Source organism: Papaver somniferum, unplaced genomic scaffold (genome assembly GCF_003573695.1).
Source record: "Papaver somniferum cultivar HN1 unplaced genomic scaffold, ASM357369v1 unplaced-scaffold_115, whole genome shotgun sequence".
Taxonomy (NCBI): domain Eukaryota; kingdom Viridiplantae; phylum Streptophyta; class Magnoliopsida; order Ranunculales; family Papaveraceae; genus Papaver; species Papaver somniferum.
The window spans coordinates 3,289,687-3,300,966 of NW_020620492.1; the positions used below are offsets into that span (position 1 = coordinate 3,289,687).

The 11,280-nt window shown below is 36.8% G+C and overlaps 3 protein-coding genes across 7 annotated transcripts; 1 reads left to right on the top strand and 2 right to left on the bottom strand.

Moving 5' to 3' along the window:
• Positions 1-532: 532 nt before the first annotated feature.
• On the bottom strand, positions 533-1,267 carry LOC113329173. The gene has a single exon (XM_026576139.1). It carries the CDS (start codon positions 1,265-1,267, stop codon positions 533-535), a length of 735 nt encoding a protein of 244 aa, XP_026431924.1.
• A 2,814-nt stretch (positions 1,268-4,081) lies between these two features.
• LOC113329237 (kinesin-like protein KIN-14R) lies at positions 4,082-7,309 on the top strand. Of its 2 annotated transcripts, none has more exons than XM_026576197.1 (11): positions 4,082-4,408; positions 4,700-4,770; positions 4,867-5,035; positions 5,140-5,249; positions 5,338-5,437; positions 5,527-5,675; positions 5,768-6,085; positions 6,254-6,325; positions 6,455-6,526; positions 6,609-6,677; positions 6,835-7,309. In XM_026576197.1, exons 1-11 carry the CDS (start codon positions 4,234-4,236, stop codon positions 7,171-7,173), a joined length of 1,644 nt encoding a protein of 547 aa, XP_026431982.1. In that variant the 5' UTR covers positions 4,082-4,233; the 3' UTR covers positions 7,174-7,309. The 2 variants fall into 2 exon arrangements, with proteins under 2 accessions (XP_026431982.1, XP_026431983.1); XM_026576198.1 differs by having other exon boundaries at positions 4,088-4,408; positions 4,675-4,770.
• LOC113329239 (phosphoglycerate mutase-like protein 1) lies at positions 5,854-10,444 on the bottom strand. Of its 4 annotated transcripts, XM_026576200.1 has the most exons (11): positions 9,941-10,444; positions 9,697-9,804; positions 9,534-9,613; positions 9,253-9,388; positions 8,506-8,550; positions 8,247-8,321; positions 8,021-8,109; positions 7,803-7,922; positions 7,579-7,623; positions 7,322-7,481; positions 5,854-5,869 (listed from the first exon to the last, which is right to left on the bottom strand). In XM_026576200.1, the coding sequence occupies exons 1-10, from the start codon at positions 9,998-10,000 to the stop codon at positions 7,361-7,363; spliced, it is 879 nt and encodes a 292-aa protein (XP_026431985.1). In that variant the 5' UTR covers positions 10,001-10,444; the 3' UTR covers positions 5,854-5,869; positions 7,322-7,360. The 4 variants fall into 4 exon arrangements, with proteins under 4 accessions (XP_026431985.1, XP_026431984.1, XP_026431986.1 ...); XM_026576199.1 differs by lacking the exon at positions 5,854-5,869 and having other exon boundaries at positions 7,174-7,481; positions 9,941-10,443; XM_026576201.1 differs by lacking the exons at positions 5,854-5,869; positions 8,506-8,550 and having other exon boundaries at positions 7,174-7,481; positions 9,941-10,441.
• Between the last annotated feature and the right edge of the window lie 836 nt (positions 10,445-11,280).

Genomic DNA, 11,280 nt, shown 5'->3' on the forward strand with positions numbered 1-11,280 from the left:
TGGTTGTTGAACCTTTGATTGTAGCTAGTTTTATTATTCTTGAGAGCATTCTCTTCTTATATAAGGTCACCCAAACTAGACCAAAGGATCGATGGGATCTTCAGAACTGTTTTTATATCTGAAGAAAACTTGTGATCATCCATTGTTTGTTTGTTTTTTTATCGGCAAATAAAAGATTATATTGATCAAAAAAGAAGAGGATATAAAAGAATTATATCACCCTTAACTAAAAAAAAGAAAGCAAAGAATAAGGTGGTAATAGATTACCAAACTTATTGACATGAAAAATAAATTGTAAACCAGTTTCTCATAACAACATTTGCATCCACGGACTCAAACTCCTTTATTGTTAAACACCAAGTAAACAAGCAGTACATTGCTTTGATAATAACAGCTCTGGCATTACTTCTCTTTTCATTGAAAACTCTGGTATTTCTTTCATTCCACAGACTCCACATTATAGCTGCGGGGATCAAGTACCAAACCATAGAACTTTCTTTGCTACTCTGAAGAAGACCCCAAGCTTGCAAAATTAAGTCTTGTCATCTGGCATAGTGAAGAACCAATTTAAATGGCATATAAAATCATTCCAAACCTGTCTTGCAAAGGTGCAATGAAGTAAAAGATGAGAAGAAGTTTCATCTGCATCACAAAATAAGAAACCTTGTGGAATATCCATTCCTCTCCTTCTTAAAAAATCTCTGGTTGGTAATTTATTGTAAGACAATAACCATAAGAAGAATCCAATCTTAGGGGGACATTTAAGCTTCCATATAAGATTGGAAATTGGACTAGTAAGCAAAGTATCATTATTAGCAGTAAGTTTGTCATAGACAGAACTTACAGAAAACTGCTTTGACTTTGTGAGAGACCATTGCAGTTCATCAGGAGAACTTATGTCAAATCTAAAGTCATTCAGATCTGCAGAAATGAGAGAGTACTCCGCTCTAGCAGCGGCATTGAGTCTTCTGGGGATATGAAGATTCCAGATGACTGTATTACCAGCAGTAGTTCCCATTGCAGCAACAGTGAAATTCTTAGCTCTAGAAACTGCATATAAGTTTGGATAGAAAGATTTAAGAGAGTGCTGATATAACCAATTATCATCCCAAAAACTGCAAAGAGCTCCATTATTGACTTTGAACTTAATAAATTTAAAAAAGGTAGAATGGTACTTCATGATAGCTCTCCACACAGATTTACCATAAGTACAAGTAGGACTTTTTGTAGCCCAACTGACATCTCCAGAATCATACTTTTCTTCCATTAAAGATCTCCGTAAAGCTGTATCTTCTACTTCATACCTCCAGGACAATTTAGTAAGCAAAGCATGGTTAGCTTGCTTCAGATTTTAATACCCAAACTACCAACTTTCTTTCTTCTTGTTAGAGCATTCCATTTCACTTATGGTGATCATCTGTTGTTAACAGACTCCGTTCTGTGCATGATCGATTATAAGTGGAATCAAGTTTTGTATTCAATTACAATTGAAGATTTGAAGACAAAAATATTTTTCTGATTGGTTTCTCATCTTTTTATATTAGTGCAAACACCTTGATCATCTAAGATCCGACTAAGATATTATTTAACTTTGATAGATTTGATTAAGTAGTCTTATAGATCGACAACCGTCATTTGGTGGTATTCCTCACTATCCAAATCTGATAGGTTGTGAATCTAGATATGATTATTTCAAATTTTGATTGATCTAAACCTGACAAAGAATTTTACTTGTAAACGGAAGAATGTTTGTACAAAACTCAACAAGTCTTTTATTTAAAGATTGATATAGTAGTTAGAAAACAAATTTTTACCTTTACTATATGCAATACGATCACACGGAGTTGAGTGCTAAAGAATTTACATTGGTAAAACAACTCAAGATGTCGATTTATGTCTTAAGATTCACGTGCGTTGGCTAGACGGTTGTAGGCGCAGGGATACTGAGGGAACTAATTAACTAGGGGTAGATTACTTAGTCTCAACTATGCGAAGTTGGCTTTGTTCTTTGTACAACAGCTTAATTTTAAGAGTATTCAAAACTAGATTAGGTCCCGAGTTTTTCTTTTTCATTTGCGTTTTCCTCTTTAATAAATCTTGTTGTATTATTTACTATTACTTTTCACAATTATAATTATGTTCCATAAACTCTTCTTCAGATGTTTGGTTGTTCTTCAAAAGAGGTTAACATTCCAGAAATAGACATGATTGCCCTGATGAGATATTCGTTTCCATGTTCCTTTGAAATTCTTACAATGTTAGGTTGGCTATTGAATCCATATAAATAATGTCAATTAGTACATTTTGTGTAGGGGTGATCCAAGAGTGATGCAACGATGAATTGTATTTTACACATTTTCGTGAGTGTGTTATATGTATGCAGATAACTGTCAAAGTGTTGAAAAGGATAAAAAAATTGTTCTTAAGAATGGTAATGTTGCCACCAACACTGAATTAACACCTATAACAATTCGGGATATCACGGATACAAAGATTGAGCTGATAAGGAAATTCTCTTATGTAAATTATTTCTCGGTTCACAACAAATAAATAAATCGTCCAACTGTGTTGTGCGAATCAGTGAAATCTGACTATCATCAATTCTCACTTGCCAGTGCAAATTAAGACTGACGATTCCAAGACTGTTTTCTAAGATTGGCGTGTTGGTGATGCAAATATGGGGTTCACAGGGAATCACTCAATGTTACTTGATGCATGATGTTAACAAATAACATCCTAAAATTTAAGGGGAAACAACTATTGATAACCTAGTATGTAGCATGAGACCATGGTTTACTATCTAGTATATCTTATCTACAAATTTTCTATGATAACCTTCGTATATCACTAATATTATTATTAAATCAGATGTTTAGCGGATGGTGATATTCCACCCGCCTTTAACCGATCTTTAAAATTAATCCGTGTCCAATCCGTCGAGAAATGGATAGTGTCCACCCCTACTTTTTGCTCACCCCTACTTTTTGGTATGGGTGTACAACAAACGGACGTTTGCGTATTAGGGATCACCCGTAACCAACTCGTCAAAGTTGCGGATTTGGGAAATCCAACCGTGTTCGACCCAATCACTCGTGGATTTCACATCCGCGAATCAACGGGTGATACAGACCGGTTGCGGATTAACCGCGAATTTAATCATTAAAAAAAAAATACTAAGTTCATAATTTAAAATTTAACACAAAATATTAATGTGCTTTTTTTAGCAACAAACAACTACAGCTTCAACAACAACTAGAACAAGAACGACAACAACAGGAGCAGCAGCAGCTCCAACAACAACAACCACCACAACAACAATTTCTACCAGTAACTGATGCCTGTAGTCTGAATCAAACATTCAAGCTATCTGATAATCTTAAAAGTACCACTAATAGAGTCCCTGCAACTGACTGCCATAATGAAACCCAAGTTGATTCACTCAAGGAAATCAAGAGATGTGACTCACTAACTGACGATGACAATTATTGCCCTACTTGTTTCTATGGTAAATGCACTATTACTACCACCACCAACCAATATCTTAATATCTGCTGCATCCTTTAGTATCAATCTACTTGTAAAATTACAGGTTATGAATCGGATAACCCAAAGATTCCCACCAACTGCCACCATCACTATTACCTTTCCTGCATCCTCGAATGGACGGAGAGGAGCCCCTTATGCCCTGTATGCGTCCAGGTTTTCCCCCTACCACTTCTCGCATTCATGGTTTTTTTTCCTTCTTATTTCTTATTTACTACCTTGCGGTGCGGATGAATCCGCGGATTTACAAAACCAACCGCAACCAAATCGCTAAACCTTGCGGATTTGAAAACTCAACCGTGACCGGCCCATAAACTCTTGCGGATTGGTTTTCACCTATAATTTTGCGGACGGTTACGGATAAAATCCGCGGTTTCGGTTTTTCTGCACCCCATACTTTTTGGTACAATCAGGCATCAGCCGACTGAAAAAACCCAAAATACAAACACAGACAAAGGCCCAAAGCCCACCTCAACATTATGGTGAGTTAAAAGAGAAAAGGTGGTCTCTTACTTTAAACGGTCACATTATTTCTTCAGAACTCCTAAAATTTGAATTGGAAGGAAAAAAAAAGTTTTTTAAAGGAAGAAAGGAGGGGAAACTAATAATCACAGATCTCATTTTTCTTTATCATCAACAATTGTTAAGGATTTTAATCTTCACTGAATTTTACCAAGAAGTGTTTTGAAGATGATCTCAATTCCAATGGATGAAGAAAACACATTAGAAACCCTAGATGTTGGTTTCACGGTGTATGATTGGCAAAAAGAGTTAGTATCTGATACAGCAGGTTTACTGGAATCCTTTCATTGTATGTCTGGCTCCAGATTGGTTCCTTCTGCGATTCCAAAACTCAACTCAATGGGTAAGTATTTTCGTCACTTCGATTTCCCCTCTTTCATGTTTCTTTGAAGGTTTTTAAGATTTGGGGGTTTTAGATATTAGGGTTTTTTCAAATTTCATTTTTGGGTTTATGATTTTTCTGATTGTGTTAAAATTTGAGGGAGTTTGATGAATTGGGGGTTTTTGATTTTAGGGTTTTCAAATGTCTATTTTATTGATTGTGTTAATTTTGAGGAGTTCGATGAATTGGGGTTTCGTTAATTTGTACTAATTGAAGCACCATTTCAGAATCATAATAATTTGGTTCTTGTAGAGGATTTTGTGGAACCGGAATACCTTACATGCAAAAATTGTTCAACTGAGATTGAAGTTCCTTACACTCAGGTAAGGAAGAACTAATTTTAGGATTGTAGATTATAATTTTCATACCATTCCATGTGTGTGAATTTATGTGGTTTTCGACTGATGTATTTGTTGTAGAAGAAATTGACGGCTAAGTTTGAGAAGAAGATAGAAGAATTGACTAGCCAGTGCCAGATGAAGACTAATGAGTACTACGAAGCTTCGATGGCACTTACAGCTTCTAATGAGCAGTTGGAGAAGGTTCGAACCGAGCTTGATGGCAAGATGATTGAACTCCATGCTCTTGGTAAAATTACATTCAAAATTTTGTGTATTGGATCCAGTAGACTTAATGTACTTTTCGTGTGTGGGGAAATGAGCAGCTTATTATGAGTCTTTTTGTATCTGTAGATAAAACCGTGGAAAAACAAGCAGCGGAGTTGAGTGATGTTTCTTGTATACATGAATGTGGTAAGAAGTCTTGGGTTGTAGCTATTAATGACTTGGAAAGAAAAATCAAGGTACAACATTTGATTCCTTGATTATACAGATAAATTCCGCTCCTTAAATGAATACATATTAGAATTCACTTAGGTTTTTCATTTGCAGATTATGAAAACAGAGCAGTCACAGGTGTCTCTTGAAGCCCATGAATGTGCTAATTCGATTCCTGATTTAAATCAAATGGTGTCTGCTGTTCAAGCATTGGGTATGCTTAAGCTCAGCTCCAATTGATCTGCAGATTTGGTACAATATGCTGCATCTCATGGAACTGTTATTGTTTATTTATTTGTGTAGTTGCGGAATGTGATGATCTCAAAAGCAAGTACTTGGAGGAACAAACAATGAGAAAGAAACCATACAACCAACTTCAGGAGTCTAAAGTTGAGCCAGGTCCTGCAAAGAAGCAAGTCGACAATGTTGAGCTTCAAAAGTTGAAAACAATGGTATGAAAAAGCAAATGACGATTAAGATGTTTCTTCAGTTTTAGTTGATAAGCTTGTTTCTTACTTCTTTCTTGTTTCTAACTATCCTGAAGCTTGATAAAGTAAAACAAGAGTCCAGATCCAAAGACGAGTCCTTAATAAAGTTAGAAGATAACTTACAAAACTTGGAAATTCAAGCGAGATCCAAGGATCAGCTGTGCAAAACCCAACTGGAAAAAGTTAAAGAACTAGAAGGACAAATAAATTCAAAGATGGCAATGCACAAACAATCTGAGAAACAAGTTTGGCAACTTAATGAGAAATTGAAGAGCAGAGAAGAAACTTGCAGCAGTCTTCAACACAAGGTCAAAGAGCTCGAGAGTAAACTGAAAGAAGGAGAACACATGGAGTCTTCGGCACTACAACAAAAGGTTTGTTCTGTATACACTTCATTTTTATGTCACTGATAATTACGCCATATGTTCTTCTAGTTAGATATTTCTCTTAAGATATCAATCACAATTCACGGTGCCATTATGTTGCACTAATGGACATCATAGAATTGATATGATTAGTTTTATGTGTTGTGTTGTGCACAGATTAAGGTGCTCGAAATCAAACTAAAAGAGAAAGCTCAGCAGCAATCTGACCCTATGGACCTTCAACAAAAGGTTTGTTGATTGTGTATCCTCAACAAAAGTTATTTCGTGAACAGACATGAAAAGTTAGATGGAGTGAGGCTACACTAAGTTAATATGCCATGTGAAATTCTCCCATCTGAAAATTTTGTTGCTGTACAGGTAAGGGAGCTCGAAAACAGGCTGAAGGAAACAGTGCAAAAGCAGGCTGAGTCTGTGATTCTTCAACAAAAGGTTTGTTGCAATTAAACAAGGCTTTAATTTGTTTTTGTTGAAACTGAAAATCTAGATTCTAAATGCGCTGCATGTTACATAGGTGAAGGAGCTCGAAAGCAAGCTTAAAGATCGAGAACGGAATGCGGATTCAGCACTTCTTCATCAAAAGGTGTTCTTACTGAAAACCAATTTTTTATACTCTGCTAATTGTATGATTGATTATGCCGCTGCTATAAACACTTTTTGGCTTACGCAAATGCTGTGTGCAGTCTATGAAGAAAAACATTTGCGGGAATTTCTAACTTATTTTGTGCATGCTATGTCAGAATAAGGAGCTTGAAGTAAAACTTAGAGAGCGAGAACAACAATTGAAGTCTATGCCCCAACTGTCGCATTCTTCTAATTTCAAAGAATATGTGAGTGAAAACGGAAGCCAGTCGATGGTAAGAAGGAAAAGAAAACTTAGTAGTGGTCCATCCAATTCTTTGCTCGAGAAGAATATAAGGCCTGTGGAAGCGAAGAAAGCTAGGCTACTTTCAGTAGATCCTAAAGCATTGGCAAGAGTTGCAAGAAAAGCAAAAACAGGGAATGTTTCTCGGCTTTCATCACATAACAAGGAGGATCCTATCAAAGAACGAGATAAGACGAGAGGGTGGCTTAGATAGTAACTGTAATTGTGTTCTTACTTTCCCTTTCATTGTTTGTACTATAATGGTGTGTGGTGTGTGTGTTAGAACTTGTAATCTAACTTCAGTTGAATAACAAAATGAATGATATTATGAAGCGAAAACGGCTTCATCAGTAGAACAGTACATTATCATGCAAATCCAAATCAAGATAACCAATCCAGGCTTAGGAATTTGGTGCTCCTTGCTCTGCCGGGTGCTTGTCGAGTGCAGCATCACTAGGAAGATCTAGCCCAATAGGGATCTTTCCAGGGTAGTTAGTAACTGAAGTATCAGACCCTATCAAGCTACAAAATTTATAACGAAAAAATGAAAAAGAAAATCAGCATCATGAAAAATAAACAAGCGGTGCCAACATGTCTATTGGGAGCCAAAAATGCTTACCCACGATCAATGATAACCACAGAACGAAGTTCGCAATTGGCGAAGCTGTAAACAAAGAGGATAAACACCAATTTGTCAATGACAAAACTTAAAAGAAACGTCTTGGCAGGAAACTTTTGGGGCCAAAACTGCAAATTATATATGTTGGCAGAAGGATTCAAAATAGTACTTGTGGCAATGATGAATTCATTATCAGATATATAACAGGGAAATTCGATACTTACGGTTTGCGGATTTCTTTCTGCACTGTTATGTGGCAGTCGTCTCCAAGTTCAGCAAGGGTCTGACGCAAGAAAGCTCTATGGGTGACTACTGCAATCTCTTTCTCTTTACGTGTCCACAACCTAGATAAGATATCAGATTTTACTATCAATTTCTGTTCTTAACTACACCATTCTCAACAATACTTAACTTGAAAGTGGGATTAAAAAAAAAAAATCACCAATTGATAAATTCCATTCCCCTGGTGGCAACAGCTTCTTTCGACTCTCTGACATCAGCCTCCCACAAAACATCCTCCTCATCTTTTATCTGCAGCAAACACATAACATAGAGGTTGGAAACTAACTGCAAAGCTAACTCAGCTGCAAAAATTACTACATATCATGTCAATGCTATATGTGAACTGTGTGACAATGGGATCCTATAGAGCATCATCAGATTCTTGCCAGTGAGAAATCAATTGCAGGAAAGATGCATCGATATTCGGATATACTTCTCCTCCTATCACATGGGTGAACACCCTGTAGTAAGAATTTATAGTTAGAAATCAATCCCTCAATTGTTGAAAGAAATTAAGATTAAGAAGAAGAAATCTCCATAAATATGTTCTTTTTTTCTTTCCTAAAACAAGAAAGGATCGACACCCGTTTTGCGGATCCAAATCTAAAATGGTGATCTCCTCACAACTAGGGGTGTAAATATTACCCGAAAAAACTCAGCCTGCCCGTACCCGCCCAAGCCCGCCTGTACCTGAAATTGCCCAAAACCTGTTATGGCCCGTTGCGGGCTACCCGGCCTGGCCTGGATTAATTTATTGGGCGATCTCGGGGTTTGCGATTAATTATGATGCCCGGCCTGATACCCGGCCTGAAAGGCTTCTATGTGCTATTAATCATTTAATATCCTCTTAAAAAGACTTAAAAGTTACAATTTTATAATTGTCAATTTTGTGTCAAGAAAAATAAAATATATAATTGTTTTTACTTATAATTAACCTTTTCAAAACATTAATGGTAATATATTTTCTTATTAGAAAGTTTATTGTACTCTAATTAATTATTTATTATAGCCTAAAATTAAAAATTTGTCAGTGTAATTCAAATATAAAATAATACTATCACTTTACTTACGATATGTGATGTTGGAAAGGAAAGGATATTGTATTTAATATCGTTCATTTGAAAATTTAAACTTAAAAAAAAAATCAAAATAGTGGCTTGTCCGGCCCGATCTGGCCTGCCCGTATAAAAAGCGGGCTTTGGGCGGTCTTTGGGTAGCAAATTATCTACTTGTACCCGGCCTGTCCGGCCTGAATTTGTTTACGGGCTCACAAATATTTAGCCTGGCCTGCCCGGCCTGTCTTAGTTTTTGGGTCGGGCGGCCCGGCCTGCCCGAATTTACACCCCTACTCACAACTGGTACCAATTCAAGTATGAAGTTCCAAGAGATTACCAATTGTTCTCGGCAAAGCTCCACTGCTACGAATGGTGGGATATTTAAGCTTGAGATTGCCGAACGATTGCTATTCCCTGCATTTGCCACCATTAGTGTTGTGGCACCAAATGCTCCAACAGCTGTTTGCAACGTCCTGAAATGCAAATTCCAAATAGGCTCCATCATCTAATTAGGAGATACTAACACAGAAATACACCATAAAATGTTACTCCCTCGGCAAAAAGAGATACTATCATTTTACCCTATCTTAAAGAGAATGAAGCCGTGAAATTGAGTACCTTAGTAACGGAGATACGACGACTAATTCAACTTTCTTATCGAGTCCACATTCATGAATATGCTCATGCAAGTTGTCTACCTGTTATTTGTTAATGGAGACGCTAAGATCTACAGTTGAGATATAACCAATTGCTGAATTCTGTTAATAAAAGAAGCAATTACCTGCTCCCATCCTAGAGGAGTAAGCTGAGCATCAAAGAATTCTTCAGATTTGTAAGCGCTGAAATCCTTTTCTCCTTCTACATTGTGAACTCCTTGAGCATGCCTCACCTGAAAGTACAGTTTAATATGATGACTGATGAATTTAGGATGTTTACAAGAATCCAATTGTATATAAATGGAGAAGAAACAAACATCCTCAGACTCGACATAAATTTCAAAAAAACATCAACTCAAAATTCAATACCAGATGCAAAATCTTAGTACGGTGCAACGGAAAGAGAGTTGTAGTCGCCGAGCTATCCATATCTTCCAGCAAAAAAAATTAAGCTCCAAGAACCAAGAGATTCAATCTCCAAAAAGGAAAAAAAAAGAAAAAAGAGGCTATGCTCAATTTTCCCTGTTGATCCACTATCAAATCCAAGAATTGATAATTTTACAATAGCCTCTTGAAACAGAGAGATACAAGCAATATCAAGAACAGATCTCGCTAGCTAGCTTTTCATAGAGTCCCAGCTGATTCCGGTGCTTTTAATTTTCTAGTCTACGGTTATTGCAAATACTATGAATGCTTCCGCAGACAGTACTGCTCATCATCATAGTGGTGGTGGTGGCCGGACGGGCATCGGCATATTATTAAACAATTTGAAGCTAGTAAAGGCATTTAATATTTGAAATTAGAAGATTGTCCATCCGGGAGAATGAGCATCTTTCTTGGTAGACAATATTTTAGTGGTTAGCATTTATGGATCACATTCTATCCAGAGGTTATGACTATGACTCTATGAGGCTAGAACTGCTTTCTCAAAAGGACCGGTGGGAAACTAGAACTGCTTTTATATTTTTTTCAAGTACACAAGATTATAAGCCATCCATCCCTCCTTTTCCTGTAAGTTCGATTCCCACTAGTAGGAAAAAATAGTGAAACTTTTACAACCACTTTTCCCTTTGGTTAGGGTTGAGTCGAAGATGAGGCCCCTTGAAACAATGTTGGCATAATAAACTGAGGTTTCGGCAAGACTTGCTAACATGGCAGAAACTGGGGTTGGTCTGCCCTATATCTAACTGGTACAAATATGAAAGAGCCGACTAAGGGGAAAAAAGAGGTAATTGGCATTTGTCCTTAGTTGGCTTTGCTCCGGATGTACTTCCTCCACCAACATTCTGACGCCATTCACCCTTCTTTCTTTGACCCACGGATGGAGAAAATTAGTTTTGACTTCAGATACTTGATGCTCTCAATTTCCTTCACAAAACTAGACTTCGGTTTCTTTTTTCCTTCCACTGAAAACATGTAAGAATATTTTCTTTTGTTTGAGTGATACTTAGAAGTTCGATCGTCTCCAATTCCGTAAGGTATGAATTTAATCCTAAGAGACTTTGAAGTCATAGATCCGAGTCATGAAAACTTCAATTGTTTAATTGAGTATACCACACAGTCGTCACATTTCAAATAGGAGTTGAGAGTTAGATATGAACGTTATTCTGTGGCGCAATGATACCGTGTTTTGAATCCAGATAAGAAGGTTGCATGTTTGATCATTCAGATCATGTTCACTTTTGTCAAAAAAAAAAAAGTACCGGAAG

Excerpts from the sequence above, each read along its gene's own strand:
- LOC113329237 (XM_026576197.1), top strand. The coding sequence starts at position 4,234 with ATGATCTCAATTCCAATGGATGAAGAAAACACATTAGAAACCCTAGAT. Across the intron at positions 5,250-5,337 it reads ACTTGGAAAGAAAAATCAAG|ATTATGAAAACAGAGCAGTC; the intron begins GTACAACATTTG and ends TTTCATTTGCAG. Across the intron at positions 5,676-5,767 it reads TTCAAAAGTTGAAAACAATG|CTTGATAAAGTAAAACAAGA; the intron begins GTATGAAAAAGC and ends ACTATCCTGAAG.
- LOC113329239 (XM_026576200.1), bottom strand. The coding sequence starts at position 10,000 with ATGGATAGCTCGGCGACTACAACTCTCTTTCCGTTGCACCGTACTAAG. Across the intron at positions 9,805-9,940 it reads GTACTAAGATTTTGCATCTG|GTGAGGCATGCTCAAGGAGT; the intron begins GTATTGAATTTT and ends CTGTACTTTCAG. Across the intron at positions 9,389-9,533 it reads GTCGTATCTCCGTTACTAAG|GACGTTGCAAACAGCTGTTG; the intron begins GTACTCAATTTC and ends TTTGCATTTCAG.
- LOC113329173 (XM_026576139.1), bottom strand. The coding sequence starts at position 1,267 with ATGGAAGAAAAGTATGATTCTGGAGATGTCAGTTGGGCTACAAAAAGT.